We start from the raw sequence: 16,793 nt of genomic DNA on the forward strand, positions 1-16,793 counted from the left end.
TGACAGGCATAAATCGGACATGCAAATGGGACACACTGTCGCCTTATCAATAAGTAATAGCCATCAGGGGATTTGGAAAAGTCCCCAGTAAATAAGAGACTTTTAAAGAAACATTTCATAGGAGTGTTCTGGCTTTGGGAGGCTATCTTTGGCAACCCCTCAAATACTATCCCGACAGAATCGATGTGGTAGTCAGTGAAACGCTCTCTGACACAGGTTTCTTATCAGATCAGCTCTACAGAAATTTCCAGAAATTACACATGTGCCTCCTCTCCAGCTCCAAACTAGCAGATAGGCCTCCCGCTGATGGGTACAGGACAGGAGGCAGGAGTACGGGTGTGAAGGAACCAGAATGTCACCCCAAAATACCTCTCCTTTGACATAAACGTTATTTTGAGCTAAAGGCAATTAAAAGCACAAGGCAGAGAAAACTATCTTCTCCCCCCTTTTCTGCCTAAAGGCAGGAAATAAATTCTCCTTTTACTGCAGAGGACTCCAAGCTCCTATCAGCCTAGAGAAGGCACCAGAGGAATCAGCAAACAATCTTACTCCATTAGCTTCCTCCCACTTATTTACCTTCCTGCTCTTGGAAGCCCGAGTCGGCTTTTCTCTGCCCTGTCCCTCCTCTACAAACGTGCTCTTCTTTGTTCAAGAGGATTTATAATCTCGCTGATTATTGAGACTGAACCTCGGTCTCGCTGAGATTCCTCCCTTGTGATGTGCACCGTGCACTTTAATAGCTGTCTGTTTTTCTCGTGTTAATCTTTTTGTTAGAGAGCCACCGCTGAAAACCCAGGACGGGCAGAGGTCAAGTTCTGTCTGCCCTACAGGTGGAAGGCTGGAAAGTCGGGTGGAACAGAACTGGATTCACGCTAGAGAAATTCTCTTCTGGAGCAACTTCCAACTCGGGAAAGTCTGATTTAACACATGGGGGATGCCCGGGAGCAAGGGGCAAACGGACCATGTTCCCTGATGGAACAGTGCAGAGTCCTGTGGTTGTGAGAGCCGCTGATTCAACTCAACCTGCTCGCTTTGGAGATGAAGCAACGGAGATCTGGCTGAGTAACTGGACCAAGGATGCGTGGTTTTCTCTGGATCTCCCAAGCGTCCTGTGTTTACCTGGAAACTTCTCTGGATCTCCCAAGCTTCCTGGTTATATTTACCGTAGCAAACACAACTTAAAAATGCAATTTTGTGTCTTTGCTGCTAGCTTGTGAGCCCCAGGAAGGGAGGGATGGTGTCTGTCATTCACCACGAGCCCCCTTGTGCTGACTTCACCATGACCCTGGGGGAGGGGCAGCTGTCTTCCTTCTGCAACCCAGGAGGCGGGGGGGGTGCCAGGAAGGGTGTGATAGACTCACCCAGATATCTCGTGACTGGTCCTACAACCAGCACAGCGTTCAGAAAAGGCAAGCAGTAAATATTTGTTGAATGGATGAATGAATGAATGGATGGATGAATGGATGAATGAATGAATGAGTGAATGAATGAACAAATGAGTGAGTGAGTGAAGCGATGGAGTCAGGATTCCAGTCCAGGGCTAGCCGGCTCCAGTGCCCCGGCCCTGCCTTCTGCCCGAGCCCCAGAATATGGCCAGGGCTGTCACCCAGGTCCCGCGAGCACTCAGCTACATCCGCTAAGCATAAATAAATGGCTGCGAGGAGAATAGAGCTGTAACTCCTCTGAACCTCAGTTTCCTGTGGATAAAAATACTTTCTTCACAGAGCTGCCCTGGGGTTTCAGTAAGATGTGAAAGATATGAAAAATTCATGGGCCTTACTGCACACGGCAAGATGATGACCGCGCAGGCTCCGGAACTGGTTAAAACGCGGTCTGACTCCCAGGACCCGCGCCTCCTGGCTCTGTGACCTGGGGCAGGCTCCTTTGCCTCTGCTGGCCTCCGTTTCCACATCTGTGGAATGGGGACCATAAGAGTGACTATTGCACAGAGTCCTCGCAAGAGGATGAAAAGAAAAAGATCCCATATAAGGCACTTCACATTAATGACTAGGAACTACTTTATTACCTTTAAATAAAGCAGAAAGTTGAACAAGAAATATCAAGGGGGGAAGGAAAACAAGCCATGTTACATTGAGTGAAAAAAAAAAAATCCAGACTCGGCACCTGAATTAAGTTAACATTTTCATCTCTTAAATCGGAATTCAGGCCAACCTCAAATACTTGTTCTGTGGCGTTGACCAGGTCTTCTCGTGGGAGTTTCATACCTGCTGAAATTAGTACCGAAAGGAAAAATACCGGCTCTTCCCAAAGTAAATGGATCTAGTCTCCCAAGCTCTTCCTTCAGAAATGTAGTGGTTAACAGCTTTTGGTACTTTAGAAACTTAATAACCCAGCTCGAACCCTATCAATGATGTAGGTAGTGGACATTTAGGGGTATGGTCTAAAACTGTGGGGGATAAAACTTCTCTAGGGTTGAAGCTTAAAAAAAAAATCAGATTCGAAAATACCTTAATGAACACTTCTGTTAGTTGCCCCAGGAAGTCAAAAAAGTTTATAAAGAAAAAAATGGTCTAATACATAGCTCCTGTGGCCAGCAGCCTGGGATGGCCCCGGGGACCACCTCCCGGGGTCCTGTCGTCATGTATCCCCCGCCCCTTGCGTGTGGTCAGCCTGGCTGCCTCACTTTTCCTCAACGGAGCCCAAGCAGTTAGGATCTCCCTCTGAGATCACGGTCCCAAAAGCCTGTGCATCCCATGCCTCTCACATATCCTTCCTCACTTGTGCGGAGGGAAGCCAAGGGCCAGGTCAAGAGCTGCCCTACAGAGAGGTCCTGAGGCGCTGGGCTCAGCCATCCCTGCATTCCTGACCCTCAGATGCTGGAGAGCATAGCGTTTCCTGCTTTAAACTACTAAGCTTTTGTATCAACATGGACGGGACTGGAGGAGATTATGCTGAGTGAAATAAGTCAAATGGAGAAAGTCAATTATCATATGGTTTCACTTACTTATGGAGCATAGGGAATAGCATGGAGGACATTAGGAGAAGGAAGGGGAAAATGAAGGGAGGGAAATCGGAGGGGGAGACGAACCATGAGAGACTGTGGACTCCAGGAAACAAACAAGTGGTTTCAGAGGGGAGGGGGATGGGAGGATGGGTGAGCCCGGGGGTGGGTATGAAGGAGGGCACGGACTGCATGGAGCACTGGGTGTCATACACAAACAAGGAATCACGAACACTACATCAGAAACTAATGAGGTACTGTATGGTGACTAACATAACACAAAAAATAATAATAAACTACTAAGCTTTGAGTTAGTTTGGGGCTCAGCAGGGGATAACTAGTACATTAACTATGTCGTGTGTTTACTCTGTCCTAGTCAGTGAGAAGCACTTTATGCGCATCGTAATATCTACGCGGTATTACCACCCCCCCTTGACAGGCAGGGAAACTAAGGCACAGGGAACAAAAAACTTCCTCAGCCTCACAGTGTAGACATGTGTGGGACGGGTGTGCTGAAGATCCATACCTTAGCTGTTACACTTGGATGGGCCACGTGAGCCTACGAACCCCAATTAAATCTTCTGAGGTTAACAATAAAACACTCAGTGCCAACTAAATCAAATACAGCAAACGGCTTCTATACGGACTGACATCTACATGCGAAGCCAACCCTTTCCCAACATCAACCTCGGAGTCAAGGTAATTAATATTTTCCTAACGTTATGTCTTTAAAAAGCTATCTGTTTTGCCCCACGAGGGCGGAAGAGCTATTTTTACTTCCTCTTGCCGCGGAATAGCCTGTCCACGCTCGGAGAACACAACACCGTCATTCGTTGTCCCCGTCCCCACATTTTGCGCGGTGATTAGTATTTACGAAAGAAAAAAAAAAAAATTCTCCGTCACCACTGAATTGTCTTTCCAAGGACTGGCAGTCCCCCACAGCCCATGACATGGGTCCTGATGATGGTGCACAGAACGTGCTCGCCCAGGGGCTCTCTCTGCCACCGCCGGCCCCCCCCCACCCCGCACACACACACTGCTGAGTGCTAGCGCCTGATACTTCCCAGGAGTCCTGCCGTCCCAGACCAGGGCCAACGGGCCCCCTCAAACGACACAGACGCGGACCGTGGACTCGACCATCTGATTACACTTTTTAAAAGGGAAGCGAGGAAGATACAGCCTGAAATCTGAACCCAGGAGTCGGCGTCTCACAGCCTCTGCTCTAGCTGTCTGTTCTATCACAAAGCAGATTGGTTTTTTGTTCCCTGATGTAATGTCTTGGGGGCAATGACATTTGAAGCTACTGCTGCTGAGGAAAAACGCTGTGAGCGATGCCTGGTGGTGCAGGATGGAGTTAAAAGGAAGCCACACGCTCGCTCGCGTGGGGAGTGATGGGGAGGAATCAAAGGAACTTCACGGATATAAAGACTCTGATTTATGTAAGAGTCAGAAATTCTAAAATTAGGGAAATTGTGGATAAACTGTCAAATAAACTTTGTGTGTATATAACACACAGGTTTTTTGTTTTTTGAACATGCGACATTCTGGACACTTCCAAATGAATTAAACCATACCATATTGGTTTCCTGCCTCTCTACTCTTCAGGGGGCTTCAGGGGCGATTTTAGGCATAGTTTAAGTTGGAGAAACCACGCACCTAGGACATGAGGGTGAAAGGTGAAAAGGCCTGAAAGCGCCTGGATTTTATACCAATGTCAACCCCGACTGCTACCGATCTGCTGGAACGTCCCATTTTCCAACCTGCGGCCACAGACTGACTTGGAATAGGAATAGGCAGAAACGCCGCTAAGTACCTACAGCCTGTGAGCCCTAGCAGTGCATACCGGCCCTGCTCGCCTGGACCTCAGAAACATCTCAGTCATCAGTTACTACTGGATGGTGTCTTGTCTACCAACGCACGAGTCTGGGGAGGGCCCGTCCCGGACCTGCCGTTTGGCTGCAGACTGAACAGCTGCTGAAGAGGCTGCCCACGAAGGCCCCGGGAGGCAACCCCCGAGTTAAAGTCCACGCTCTTATCTCCTGTGTCACTTCCCAGAGGCCCGGGCTCCAGGGCTGACAGCCAATCATCCAGCCTTCCACCTACAAGGTCAAACACCACTCAGAGGAGGGAGGCCCCAGACCAGGAGCCTGACGCTATTTTAGACTCGAGGAAATCAAGGCACAGATCTGGCTCAAAATGGAACCCAATGACCAATTATTCAATATTTTCATGGCACAACAAGGACTCCAGTCAGGTGAAAACCCCTCCCAGGTAGCACAAGGGTCCTCAACCTTGACTCTCAATTAAGAGTCAGCTCGGGGAGCTTTTCAGACAACTCTTTCCAGGAGGTTCCCAGCCCAAGACTGTAGTTGGTCAGGGTGGCCCAGGGCCTGGATGATTTTAAGTCTCCCGTGGGACTCTCCTGGGCAGCTAAGGTGCGATCGGGCTTGGGGTCTTCTTGGATACAACGAATTCAAAGCTGCCGTTCAAACTCCCTTTATGGCTCTCAGAATACTTCTGCTACTGAAAGAAAAGCATGTCGGTGCCACGGGTCTAAAGTGGGCATTTGTCTTAAGGAAGGTGAGTTTATTCACTAGAGAAGAGTAAATGTTCTGATGATTCATATTTTCTGACTTAGCCCTCGGGCAAAGCTCTGTCAGCCAAATACGCATTCGTGTTTCCGACGACAGGAAAAGCAGCATTCACATCTATTACCCTATGCAACCGTACTCACTGTCTGGAAACTCACAGCATACTACGTGAGAACCAAGTGTCTGCTTAGCTTGATAAGGACGGAATAAGCATTCTTCTAGGGAACCAACGACCACGGCCAAAAAGCCAAAACACATGTGGTTACTGGTTCAAAGCCCTGTTTTGCTTTCTCAGAAAAAAAAGAAAAAAAGTCTTGCAAAAAGAAAACAGCTATGGGATATGCTAGTTAATATTTGTACAGGAGAAAATAATCTTTTTCTTCTTTTTTTTTTTTCAGAGAGGGAGAGAGAGAGGTGGGAAGGACAGAGGGAGAGAGAGAGAATATATATATATATATATTTATTTATTTATTTATTTATTTGACAGAGAGAGAGAGATCACAAGTAGGCAGAGAGGCAGGCAGAGAGAGAGGGAGAAGCAGGCTCCCCACTGAGCAGGGAGCCCGATGCAGGGCTCGATCCCAGGACCCTGAGATCATGACCTGAGCTGAATGCAGAGGCTTTACCCACTGAGCCACCCAGGCGCCCCAAGAGGGAGAGAATCTTGAGCAGGCTCCATGCCCAGCATGGAGCGTGACCCAGCACTCGGTCTTGGGACCCTGAGATCACGACCTGAGCCAAAATCAAGAGTCAGACACTTAACCGACTGAGCCACCCAGGCGCTTGAAAATAATATATTTTTTAAAATATTTAATTTATTTATTTGACAGAGAGATCACAAGTAGGCAGAGAGGCAGGCAGAAAGAGAGGGGGAAGCAGGCTCCCTGCTGAGAAGAGAGCCCGATATGGGGCTCCATCCCAGGACCCTGGGACCATGACCTGGGCCAAAGGCAGATGCTTAACCCACTGAGCCACCCAGGCGCCCCTCGAAAATAATCTTTTAATAAAACTTTTCATTCATTTATAATGGTGTGAACTCTCTAGTAATATTACTTGAAATTGATGGTACAGTTTCAGGTATTTTTTAGATAAGCATTTAATGAGAACATGTATTATAATTTTTTTACAGCAGTGAAATGACCGGGCTAACAACGCCATGCTTTACCTATCAGACCTAAGTGTTATGGTTAGAAAACGGCCTCTGACATAAATTCCCAAATGAATTGGTGTTTTAGATCAATTTCTATCAGGACTACAGTTAGAGAGTAAGAGGAACATGGGGAAAGAAGTTGACAGTCTTTCTCCTTCACACCCTCTGCGTGGTCTGGATGTTTGTGTCCTCCCAAATTCACACGTTGACATCCTAACCCCTGAAGGTAATGGTATGAGGAGGGGAGGCCTTTAGGGGGTGTTCAGGTCATGACGAGGGAGAGGCTCCCCAACCCCAGCTCCCCCATCCCTTCTACCACAGCAGGACGGAGTGAGAGGTCTGCAGCCCGGAAGAGGACCATCCCCGACCACACTGGCTTCCAGAGCGGTGAGAAACACGCGTCCGTTCCTTATTCGTCCCCCATGGTATGTGGTTCTAGCAGCCCTACCAGGCTAACTGGCACTCTTCCCGGTGACCCTCCAAGGGACTGGTTCAGGAGAGGGGATGGCCAGCCCCCCATCACAGGGACCTCAGAGGAGGGAGACGCAGGGAGCCGTCTGCCCACTCAGGGGTCCCGCGACACGGACCAGAAGCAGAAGGATATGTTCATTACAATACCCAAAGGAGGGATCGGGCCGCTCGAGAGAGAATGGCCTTGAAGATAATAAGGCTGCTAGAAGCTACACTTCCCACCTAGAGGGATGGTTTAGCTGCAGGAGACATTCTTTCCACTGGAAGGCTCACCAAAGCCTCCCCCCACACCTGCTCACACACAGTGATTTCTGCTCTCACTGTCCCTGATGGCAGAGCTCTTTGCTTTCAGGGCCTGGGACTCCTTTCGCCCAGTGAATGTGATGTCTTCACCAATTATCGGACATCTTAGGGGAGCTTAGGGATGTGAGAGCAACAGTGCACAAAGCTCCCCTGCCCCCCACAAGCTCCGGACAATGCCCCCACCCGAATTCAAACACCTTCATAGCTCCCCTAGACAAGGAAGGGCAAGAGCTAACGAAGGGGTCTCCTTGCTTCCTCTCTTGACCACCCACCCTCCGTCCCCAAGAGACATTCTCCACTCCGCTTGCTGTTAGAGTAACATCCCAATCCCTCTCCGGGCCACCAAGTCCCCCCATGGAACCATTCCCCAGCTGTGTCCAACCTCAGCCACCCCCTACCATCTCTCAGTTGGCCAAGAGGCGCCCTTCATGTCCTCTGAATACAGTCAGTTCGCCATCGCCCTAGAACTTCTGGCTTTGCTGTTCCCTTCTGCTCCCTCTGCCTGGGTGCCGGCCACACAAAATCCACGCAAGGAGCTTCTTCCTGCCAGCCAAGTGCAAGCTGTGCCTAGGGACATTCCGGGGCCACTCACTCTACAGTGGCCCCGTGCTGACCCCTCTCTGCATGTCCTCTTTGCCTCAACTGACCCTGTCTACTTTCTCTGGGCTCTGGAAGGCTGACCCCACCTATGGACTGCAACTACTTGGGCTCCTCGGCCTCCTGGCTGCCAGCTGGTTTCCACCAATGAGACCAGAAAGCCAGGGTGAGTGAGGGTATTTCCTCCCTGCCACTCCCTGCTGTAGCATCCTAATCCCACCTCTTCACTCCCGCAGCTCCAGCCCGGCCACCAGCTGCTCTCCTGGGACTTGGACTTGGAAATATGGACTTCTCCCCTCCATCCAACACCCGTCCCCAGCCCGACTGTCTCCCTCAGTCCTGCCCCAATTCGTCCTCAATTCAAACCACCACGGTGTCCCTGTTAGGACTGGTAGGACTCAGCCCCTGTCCTCTCCTTGGTCACTCTTTAGCATTATTATCCTACGTTATGTTTTCCACTGTTCTTGTTTCCACTAGTCCGAAATTACCTTGTTCACTTATTTTTCTCAGGTATCTGACCTGCCCCCCTTCAACCACTAGATCATAAGCAGGAAGTTCACAGTGTTCACCGCTCTTCCCCATGGGCCTAAACCAGTGCCTGGGACATAGGAAGCATTCAGTACACAGCAAAAGAATAAATAAAGGACTGAATGCTAAGCCCTCAGTCTCTGCTCAAACCATCACCTTGTCAGAAAGCTCTCCCCTGATCATCTAACATAAAACAACAACCTCCCTCCCCTCCCAAACCTCCAGTTCCTCCTCCCCTATCACCTCTGTCTTACTTTTTCCTACAGCACGATGACCTCCCGACATGTTTGATACTGGTTGATAGTCTGCCCCCCCCCCCCCCCGCCCAACAGAAAGGCCAGCCCTGGAGGCAGGGTCGCGATTCCATTCACTGCTGTCCCTCAGAGCCTAGAACAGTGCCTGGCCCAAGCAGAGTCTCAACCATTTCTGAAAATGAAGAGTTAGCAAAGTGGACAAAATTTCATACAAAGCAATTTCAGGAATGTCCCCTGCGCTTTCTGGGAAGACCATTAAAACTAGGACTCGCTAGACACCCAAGTAAATGAGCACAGCCTTACACGACCTGACCTGCTCCATTAAAAAGACCGCCTCGGACCCCTAGGAAAGAGACTTGATATGCTGGCTAGACCTTGGCCTCAAGAAGAGAAAAGGTTTTAGAAAAAGATGAGAGAGACCCTGCATTTATGACGATTGTTGCTTTAGAAAGCATGCTGCATGGAGCTCACCTAAGCCCATAGCCGTTGTAAATCCTTTCTGAAAGTGGATGGGCACAGAAATTACAAATAAATGGGACACGAGCAGGCCATTCTCTGTTCCACAGTGGTGTTCCTCTTGGCAGCAGCCTTCAGCTACAAGTTCATTGCCAGTATAGGCAGACTCAGAGCCAAGCATGGAAAGCATCACTTTTTTTTGACAGCTGCTCTCCTCATGAGGCATATCTCTCAAAGACAGGCTTTATTCTGCAATGCCTACATTTTCCAAATTTTATTCTGCACACTAATTGCAGATTTGAAATAAATGCCTCCTCCCCGCCACCACCATCGATTACTCATACCTGCCCCCTCAGCCTCCTAAGTTTCTAAACTGGGTAGATTAAAAAAAAAAAGAAAGAAAGAAAGAAAGAAAAAAAACCCAGCTCCGCACGTACTGAGTGTCCTGACGGTGGCATGTTACCCATTCTGGGAGCAAGATTCCTATTCTGAAGGCCTAGAGAATGGGTCCCTTCCCCCCAACACCATTCGACCAAAACTGGCCAGCCACAGGATAATGAGCAACCGAAGATTCTCACCCAAACATTGGCTTTTCTTCCAATAGTGCAGATTGAGAATGCAGAGATGTTGTCCTATTTATGAACAGTGAGTCACGTCGCCGCTCCACGTCTGTTTCCTGCTCCCTATGAATGAGGGGGAGCCCCTTCCCCAAAGGAATAAGTGCAGAGCGACGGTACTTGCCCCAGGGGTGGCAGTGTGAACTCCCGACCACTCCGGGTGCCAGTTCATCCCTGGCTGTCCCTTACTTCATTTCCCCCACCCTACTGTCTCCACCGAGTAGACACCCGGGGGCAGGGACGTCCCTAGGAGGCGGTGACCAGCCATGGTCAAAGGCGAGGCGCTGAGAGCCCCTGCGCCGGGTGCGCGCGCGGCCCGGCAGGTGCTCGGGGACCCGGGACCCTCGGGGAGCGCGCCCCCGTTCCCCGCCCGGCCAGAAGCGGACCGTGGCAGGGCGGCCGGGGGTGTCGCCGAGACCCTGAGGGTCGCCTCTTGGCCCCGCCAGCGGCCCGGGCTGGAGAGGCTGCCCCGAGCCGGCCGGGACCTGGGCGCCGCGACCCGCGCCTCCTCCTCAGGGCAACAAGTGTCCGCCCTCCGCCCGACGGCCCGCCCGGCCCGGCCCTCACCCGGCACAGGCCGTCCACGAACACGCGCGGGTCCAGGTGGCAGGCGATGGTGGCGCTGGGCAGGTCCTGCAGGTCCACCTCCTCCATCTCGCAGTCGATGAAGCTCCAGTCGTCGCCGCCCTCGTCGGCCTCGTCCGCCCCCGAGAACTGCGCGAAGGGCCGCAGCGTCACCCCCGGCTGCGCTCGCGATTCGGCCGCTTCGGCCGCCGCCCGGAGCCGGGGCTCGGCCACCGCGTCCTCCATCCCCGCGCCGGAGCCCGCGCGTCCCCGTGCGCACCCGTCGGCTGAGCCGGGCTCGAGCGCGCGCTCTTCGCGCTCTCCCGCCCGCCGACTCCGCGCTTAAACCCCTCCGGCTCCCGTCTCAGCCGGCGGCGGTCACCACGGCTCCCCCGGACGCGGCCTTCGCACGCCGGCCCCGCCCAGCCCCGGGGGCGGAGCTCTGGAGGACTTAGCGGCGGGCCCTTTAAGGCCAGCCCCCGCTGGGCCATTGTATCCCGCCCTTCCAGGCGAGAAAGCCAATAAAAGGACGGAATTCTCCTCACGTGATTCCCATTCTGCCGCCCTCAGTCCGAAGCCTAAGGGTGGCCATGCTGGTTAGGGGCAAAGGCCCCTTCAGCAAGTTCCGCTTTTCCGACAGCTGGTGTCAGCTGAATGGCACCAGGCAGTGTCTTGGGCGCCCGGATGATAGCCGCAGAGGCAGAGCTTCTCTGGTTCCCCGGCGGTGACGCTTTGAGGCACATAGGCCAACTTTGGGGGATTTAAGGGAGATCCAGTTTCGTCTATGGCTCTGTGGCCATTGGCAAGTGGTTAGGTGCTTACCGTATATTATCATATATAGTCGCAATAAGGATTGAACGAGACCGTGAGGACGATACCTTTTTTTTTTTTTTTTAAAGATTTTATTTATTTATTTGACAGAGAGAAATCACAAGAGAGGCAGGCAGAGAGAGAGGAAGGGAAGCAGGCTCTCCGCTGAGTAGAGAGCCCGATGTGGGACTCGATCCCAGGACCCTGAGATCATGACCCGAGCTGAAGGCAGCGGCTTAACCCACTGAGCCACCGAGGCGCCCCAGGACGATACCTTTTATATATACTTTATATATACTTTTATATATACGTATTAGTCATTATATCATTGTTCAAAATTTATATAATCAGAAGTAAAATTTTGAGTTACCACTATGTGCTGTGTACAAAAGGAGATAATAAAAGGAGCAAAACATCGGTGCTTGCATTTGTGGACTTTATAGAGGGAAAGCACAAGTTCTCAAATATGCCTCTTCTCCCTACAAAATAGATAGAATTCCTTCACCGTGAAAGACAACGTGATGCAGTGAAAACTTGGGTTTGAATTTCAGCTTCTCTGTTAATTACTTGGACGAGTAACTTGAGTCTTAGTTTCCTTATCTGAGAAATGAGATCATATGTGGTAGGAGTCCAGTAAGGGCCCAATACATGGTAACTCTGTTTATGTGTAGATTTCTTTGGAAGGTGTGAAATCAGACCTATATTTTCTCCTAAAGTGGGCTTACTCAATTTAGTTAAGAACTGTAACTGAATATAATAAAAGGCATATCCAACTAATAGCTGTGATTTATTCAGAACATATTGTGTGCTGTGGTTCCCACTGTGACAATCTTGCAGCGGTTTGTGGCCACTAGGAGCTTAAAGTAGTAATATACATACAGAGATAATTCATGAGCTAGAATGTGATACAAAGATCAAGAAATATAGGAACCATCCTACATTGCTGGTGGGAATATAAAATAGTGCAGCCACTTTAGAAAAACAATCTGGCAGGTCCTCAAAAAGTTAGACAAAGAGTTACTCTGGGACTCAGCAATTCCTCTCTAGGTATGAACCCAAGAGAAGTGAAAACGTATGTCGTATGTCGAAAAAAAAAATAAGATGAAAGAAAGAAAACGTGTGTCCACACAAAACCGATATTCAAAGGTTTATAGCATCCTTATTAAAAATAGCCCCACTGTCCGGAGTGTGGAGCCTGCTTAGGATTCTCTCTCTCTCTCCCTCTGCCGTGACCCCCTTTCGCCCCTGCTGGTGCTCTCTCTCCTCTCTCTAAAAATAAACAAAACAAAACAAAATAAATAAATAGAAACAGCCCCAAAATGGAAATAACCCAAATGTTCATTAGCAGATGAATGGGTATCTGTCCACCCATACAATGGAATATTATTCAACCATAAAAAGGAATGAAGTTCTGATAAACACAACCACATGTTGGACCTTGAAAACACTAAGCTAAGTGAAAGAAGCCTGTCACAAAGAACAACATACTATATTATCCCATTTACACGAAATGTCCAAGATAGGCAAATCCACAGAGACAGAAAATAGTTCAGTGGTTGTCAGGGGCTGGGAGAAGAGAGAAGACGCAGTAAGGGCTAAAGGGTATTTTTTTTTTTCTTGGAGGTGGGTAAAGAAAATGTTCTAAAATTGGACTGTGGTGGGGCGCCTGGGTAGCTCAGTGGGTTAAAGCCTCTGCCTTCAGCTCAGGTCACGATCCCAGGGTTCTGGGATCAAGCCCCACATCGGGCTCTCTGCTCAGCAGGGAGCCTGCTTCCTCCTCTCTCTCCCTGCCTGCCTCTCTGACTAGTTGCAATCTCCGTCTATCAAATAAATAAATAAAATCTTAAAAAAAAAGAAAAGAAAATTGGACTGTATATACACATCCATGTATATTCATGGACAACTCCATGAATATACTAAAAGTCGCTGAATTGTACTTTCTTTTTTTTCTTTTTAAAGATTTATTTATTTATTTGACAGAGAGAGATCACAAGTAGGCAGAGAGGCAGGCAGAGAGAGAGAGGAGGAAGCAGGCTCCCTGCTGAGCAGAGAGCCCGATGTGGGGCTTGATCCCAGGACCCTGAGATCATGACCTGAGCTGAAGGCAGAGGCCCAACCCACTGGGCCACCCGGGCGCCCCTCCTGAATTGTACTTTCAAGAGCAACTTTTACGGAATGTGAATTATATCTCAATAAAGCGAGTGTTTACAAAACAGAGAATGTGCTGAAGGCCACAGAGGGTTGGACGAATTGTGGCAGAGTCGGTGACTTTGCCGAGCTGAAACTCTGTGAACGTGGCCAGACTTTCTGAAAAGGGTAACATAGGGGATGAGACCGCAGTTTTGGAAAAACAACACCCAGGCAACCCGTTGCTGGGTGGGTCCATGTTGTCATCACCCTTAGGACAGGACGCTCTTTCAATCCAAGCTTACCCTAAGCTGCTTAGCGCAGGCAGAGAGGGCCAGAGGACAGTGCATGTGAGTGGGAAATGGGCCAGGAAAAGGAAACCTAAAACGCACACTGAGCGGGCCACCACAGCTGGCCAGCTGCTGAGCTAAGAGAGAAGGGCACGAGTTCAACCTCAGACAAGCGGTAGAGACAGTTACCTGTCATTGACTTTGGAATGCAGTTAGTCATTACTGAGATGCGGACACAGTCACCACACATTCCTTCAAGTGACTTTGGGCTCCCACCAAACACTGTCTCTCTTCTCTCCCTCTCCAGGCAGCAAAGTAAAGACGGGTTACAGTCTTTAGTTGTCTGTGTGATCCCAATAATAATACCGATTTCATTTGGGTAGCTTTTAATTTAAGGGTGTACACCTGAACTACCTCACATAATCCCCACAAACAGGTATCATCACTTCTTGTTCTGAGAACTGAGGCTCAGAGACTGAATGATCCACCCCCAAGCAGAGAGGCAGCAAATGGCAAAGCAGAACACCAGCTCTGCTCTCATCCTACCCTGCTTCTGCCCCCTTGGGACTCTATGACACAGAACAATGGGAATGAACCAAAGAAAAACAGCGGGGGTAAAGGACAGGAGAAGGAAAAATAAAAGAGAAGAAAAGAAACAAAGGAATGGGAGAGGTAGGCAGGAGGTATTTGAGGTTCAGGATGGGGGGCAGGGTGATGATCCTAAGGAAGGACTCACTCTCAGGTGCTCAGGACCAGCGCTGGGCGTGATGCTGGAGAGATAGAGAGTTCTAGAAATATCAGAGCAAAATGACGGAACCTCACAATAATTAGGATTAACATCACCCCTTCCTCTTCTAGGGGCATGCCTGGGGTTCTTGCCCTACTGCGGGCAGCATCCTTAGTCATAAAACGTCCAATTCTTCCTTCCACTTAGAAAATAAACTTTTATAGTAACTGCCATCTCTCTCATGCCTAATAAATTTAAGAAAGGCAGACACCTGTCTTACGCTTTCACTGACACTCACGCTGACCACCGGCGGCCTTTCCCAAGGAGGGAAAAAACAGAGACAATGTGCTGTTGGCTACACAGGAGGAAACTAAGCAAAAGATCCTGCTTCACTTGGATTGCAGACGTTGCTAAGGGTGAAATCCAGTCAACTTGGGGGCAATCTTTGAAGAGCTGTCCTACCATCAAACAGGTACAAAATTCCCGATGTGTCCTTTGGGAGCTGTTAGCTGTTCCCCTTTGTCCAGCTGCGGCGATGGAACCCCTGCTTCCTGGTTGGGCGTTGAGCAGAGAGCCTTCCCTTCTCCTCGGCTCGCAGACACCCCGAAGGGAGAGGAACCAACATGGGTGAAGAGCTGCTCTCAGAGGTTCCTTTTTCGAAATGAGGGAAGGGACACAAATCTTAATTAATATATCCTACCAGTTCCCGTTCATTTTCCTCCCCCAACTCCTTCCTCCTCCACGTCAGCCATCGTAATTACCGAATATAAGAGACCGGGCGCTCAGAAAGCCACGTTTGGTTATTTTTGTTCTTAGCATCTGTCTCTTACATTTAATGCAGCCCGGTTATGCAAACATGCCTTTGCCCGGATAAGCCAGCCTATTCATTTGCCAGGTGGGAAAGTTTCATTGGATGACACTTTAGATTGCTTTCTATTTTGTCCTGGAAATTGAAGGGGCTGTGTGCAGTAAGCACTCGCTGAATGCTTATTAAATGAACCAACGGCATTTCTGCACACTTGAGAAATTATAGGCATTTAAATATTTGATTTAAGAGAAGGTAAATAGCTGGCTTTCCGAGCGTCTGCTGTGACAAAGTCTGCTCAAATGAGTAAACCCCTCAAATATGTCCATTTGCAAATTTCTATTTTGTTAAAAATATATGCTGTTTTTTGGTTTGTCTGTTTTTTGTGGTTTTCGTTGTTGTTGTTTTGGTTTTCTTTTTTCCTTTTTTAGGGAAAGGAACTTGTTCCCCGGATCAAGCCTAATCAACTTTCATTCTTAAATTTCTCTTTGAGGGGTGCCTGGGTGGCTCAGTGGGTTAGATATCTGCCTTAGATTCAGGCATGATCCTAGCATCCTGGGATCAGCGACTGAGCCCCAACTTGGGCTCTCTGCTCAGCAGGGAGTCTGCTTCTCCCTCCCTCTGCTTTTCTGCTCCTCCCTCCCTCTGCTTTTCTGCTCTCTTTCTCTCTCTCTCTCTCTTCCCTTCTCAAATAAATAATAAAATAACAATCTTTTAAAAAATTAAATTAAATGCCACTTTAAAAATCCCTGTTGTTTTCTATGGTCTCCGGATGCTTCTTAAATCAGAAAGCTTGAGTTATGAACTGGGTTTTGAGAGAAATATTGGAATTTGACTCCTTTGCTTTTCCAAGTTTAGAAGGTTCACCGGCTTCTCGGTCACCCTAAATTCTCTTTCAAGGTAGCTGACACCTGTGCGGTTTTTAGGTGAGCTGGGATTCTTCTGGTTGCAAGTTAGCAAAACCTCTGGAGCCAGTTTAAACCGGAGAGAATTTCAATGTAGAGTAGCCAAGGGCAGCCATGCAGCCAGGCCTCAGTAAGGTCCTAGAAACTGGGCCTCGGTGGTTATCCCGAAGCTGGATTGTCACTTGGGCCACCTTGAGGCCATGGGAGGTCGAGGACGGGTGCATAAGAAAAGAGGTATCTACTTCTGGAAGTTCGCAGCCATGCATTTTCAGTGTGCTCTCATTGTTCAAAATATCTTCCTTTTATTGAGCTAGAATCAGGAATCCTGTCATAGAATCATGCAGTCTCCTGTGTGGTTTCACAAGTCAGGGACATGTGGTCTAAGTTTCGGTTCTGTCTGTTACATCTCCATGGACTTGGGGGAGTCACTGGCCCTCTCTGACTCTCCGGACCCTTTGTATAGAAGGGTGTTGTAAGTAGCTTCCTGTCGGAAGTGCTGAGGAGCTGGAAACAGCGCCCGACATCTGCCTGGCACAGGGAAGAGGCTCAGGATAGAGGGTTATACTTACGCTCCTGGTCCTGGGTCTCCCACTTGGAGACGCTCTTCTGTCTTCTGTGTTAAAGTCCTCTAACAGT

General features: G+C 49.3%; 1 protein-coding gene across 1 annotated transcript in view; it reads right to left on the minus strand.

Moving 5' to 3' along the window:
• RCAN1 (regulator of calcineurin 1) overlaps window positions 1–10,890 on the minus strand; it is a 98,501-nt gene extending 87,611 nt beyond the window's left edge. The window contains exon 1 of the mRNA XM_046003734.1: window positions 10,497–10,890. Coding sequence (XP_045859690.1) covers window positions 10,497–10,739 — 243 coding nt within the window. The 5' untranslated portion in view covers window positions 10,740–10,890. The remainder of the gene's footprint in view (window positions 1–10,496) is intronic.
• Between the last annotated feature and the right edge of the window lie 5,903 nt (window positions 10,891–16,793).

Source organism: Meles meles, chromosome 4 (genome assembly GCF_922984935.1).
Source record: "Meles meles chromosome 4, mMelMel3.1 paternal haplotype, whole genome shotgun sequence".
Classification (NCBI taxonomy): Eukaryota; Metazoa; Chordata; class Mammalia; order Carnivora; family Mustelidae; genus Meles; species Meles meles.